This window comes from Acanthisitta chloris, unplaced genomic scaffold (assembly GCF_000695815.1).
Source record: "Acanthisitta chloris isolate BGI_N310 unplaced genomic scaffold, ASM69581v1 scaffold10526, whole genome shotgun sequence".
Lineage (NCBI taxonomy): Eukaryota > Metazoa > Chordata > Aves > Passeriformes > Acanthisittidae > Acanthisitta > Acanthisitta chloris.
Window position 1 is genome coordinate 52,847 of NW_008679769.1, and position 2,779 is coordinate 55,625.

General features: G+C 45.4%; 1 protein-coding gene across 1 annotated transcript in view; it reads left to right on the top strand.

Moving 5' to 3' along the window:
• The window catches only part of GAP43 (growth associated protein 43), a gene marked incomplete at its 5' end in the record, with an annotated part of 23,414 nt that extends 20,907 nt beyond the window's left edge, over window positions 1-2,507 (top strand). Inside the window, one exon of the mRNA XM_009077444.1 lies at window positions 1,715-2,507. Coding sequence (XP_009075692.1) covers window positions 1,715-1,803 — 89 coding nt within the window. The remainder of the gene's footprint in view (window positions 1-1,714) is intronic.
• Between the last annotated feature and the right edge of the window lie 272 nt (window positions 2,508-2,779).

Here is a 2,779-nt window from a genome sequence, read left to right on the forward strand (position 1 = left end):
AATACAAGTCTGCCATCTGATGGCATCAAATGGACCAGGCCAAAAAAAATGAATGGTGTCAGTAAGGAAAGTTTCACATCCCAATTAGCATTCTCACTGAAGTTAAACATGTGTATGAAGATGCTAATCCTCACAAACTAAACACTGGCATGTGAACATCTGTGTTGTTAAGCAGACAGCATGGGCCATGGTGTGATTTTTGAATATAGCAGTTAACTTTGCCCCAGACAGCTCTCAGACACAACCACCCTGTTCTGGAGAATAAGAGTTTAGCCATATGGACATAGGCTGTGTGGTGCCAGCTGGCCCCATTTTATTTGCTGGTAAAATGTAATCTGATAGCCCACCAGAGAATCCAGGAGCTGTCCAGGGACCCCACAGTCCTCTCTGAATGACCACTGGATATACAGTGATGCTACAGAGGTGTGTTGAGTGCCATCGTAGAGGTATGTGTCATACCAGTGACATGTAGTCTGTACCACACCACCCAATCCTTCAGCACTTGTTTCTTTTCCCTGTTCTTTATGTCAAGTCTGGAGTGATGCTGCTTGCTTGGACTCTTCATGGTCTATATACATGTGTGAGGGGGAGTCAGTGAGGAACGGGGAGAGATAGCACTGGAGCACACCAGTCACTACAGTGTACTATGACCCTTGTGCATTATTCTACTTTACAGCCCTGCAGTCCTGGGTCAACCATCACCTTGTCCTGTAAAAAGCAATCCACACAGTGCACAGACTGTTTCTGAAGGAGGCCAGGGAACATATTAGTGTACACTGATTTAAAAATCATGAGACCTGGTCAGTAGACACTCAGAGACAATTACATCTGTCCTGCTGCAATGAAAGAGGTGTCCTGGATGAACCCAGCGGTGAGATCACTCCACCTTGAGGGGGCACCCCTTTCATTTGCCTTGTCCTTCCCAACTGCCTCTGCCTTCGCCTGGGTTCTGATCCTCTGTCTAGTTTGCTGTGGGATAGATCTTAGCATTAGTTTTAACTTCTCATGTGAATGGTGTGCCAGAATAAGATGTCTGATTGACAGGCAGATCCAGTCTCTAGTTCCACTTGCTGCTTTCCCCCAAGGCAGCTCTGCTTTTGAAAAGAGAGCTCAGAAAACTGAAGAGATGTGGGAACCCCCTGGATGAAGTCTCCCATTCATGAAGGCTAGAGTCATTTCTCTAGACCTCTGTTCAGTGTAAGAGAAGTCTGAGTTATAGGTTATAAAATTTTCCACTCTGGGTCTTGAAGACTTCAAGTGTGTATAGAGTCTTTTTCTTTGTGACCTCTTTACGTCTCGGCTGGAAGTATCCATAGCAGTAATTAGGGGACAATTCAACAGTGGTTGGCACAGTCAGTGGGTTCTGTAAACAGGTGTGTGATGTAGCTGGGAAGCCAAGAGCCTAATCAGTACACCTGATGAAAAAAAAACACTGGTTGCCTGGCATATCAGCAGTGAGCAAGGCAGCCTCTTCCAGTTGCACATGCTTTCTGGCAGGGCTGGAGGTATTTCTTGAGAGCTGCGCTCTTGTCTGCTGGGCTGAACCCTGGCATGTTTTTTCCATGTTGCAGAAATGCCAGGGACTTTGAGACCTGGGTCACTCTGGGGAGAGAAAAGCCTGGAGACATGCAGTCCATTATGTGATGACTGTGTGCACATGCAGGATGCTCTAGATCATGGCTGACTAACCCTGGACCATCTCTTTCCCCACTAGATGCTGTAGAAGAAACCAAACCTACTGAAAGTGCCCAGCAGGAAGAGGTGAAAGAAGAAGAGAGCAAGGCGGACCAAGAAAATGCCTGAACATTAAGAAATTACTCCCCATCGCCCCTCCCTCCCTCCCCCTATCCTCTATCCTTCCTTCCCACCCCAATCTCGATCTCCCCCCCTTCCTGCTCACATCTGTGAGCCTGTCTGTCCCTCTCCCATTCCCACTTAAACCCTTTTTCTCTCTGTGTGGCAAACATTTAAAGAAAAAAAAAAAGCAGGAAAAATCCCAGTCAAACAGTGTGGCTTAAACATTTCTTTGTTTCTTGGTGTTGTTATGGCGAGTTTTTGGTAATGATGATCCAATCATTTTGGGAAAATTCTTGCACTGTATCAGAGTTCTTTGACCTGGCGCGTGCGTGTGTCTGTCTGCCCACTGCGAGCGCACTCTCTCTCTCTCTCTCTCTCTCCTCTCTCTCTTCTCCAAGTGTGTGTGTGTGCAATGTTACGTTCATCCGAGGAGTCCAGACTTATTGAGTGAGTTGAAACAAAAGAGGGAAAAAAGAGTTCTTTTCTTCCTTTTTCAATGTGATGGAATGAACGATAGAAAAAAAAAACCAACAGCAAAAAAAAGACCAAACGTGATAAACAAATGAATGAAAAAGAATACTAAACCCCAGTTTGTTTTCAGAATTAAAACAGCAACAACTAAAAAATGTGCCAATTAGCGTAATGCTTGGCTCCAGGCTCCTTTTTCAAACTGAACAATAATTATAATAAATGAGAATAATGATCATTAATACCACCGTGTCGCATTTCTATGCTGCTGTACTCCTGCTGGCCTGCGGTCTTTGGTGGGCGATTTCTTGTGTGGCCCAACTGTGCTCCTCAGCCACCAGTCAGTGACCAACTGCTCTCTGAGTGCCTCCTTGGCACTGCTGAGGGAATTTTTAAGGGGAGCAGGCTTGGATTTTGAGTGAGATGTTAGTACTGTCTAACATAAATAATGAAACTAGCAAAATCGGTTTTGGGAAAGAACAAAATGAGCAGCCCTCTAAGAGACCTCTAGGTC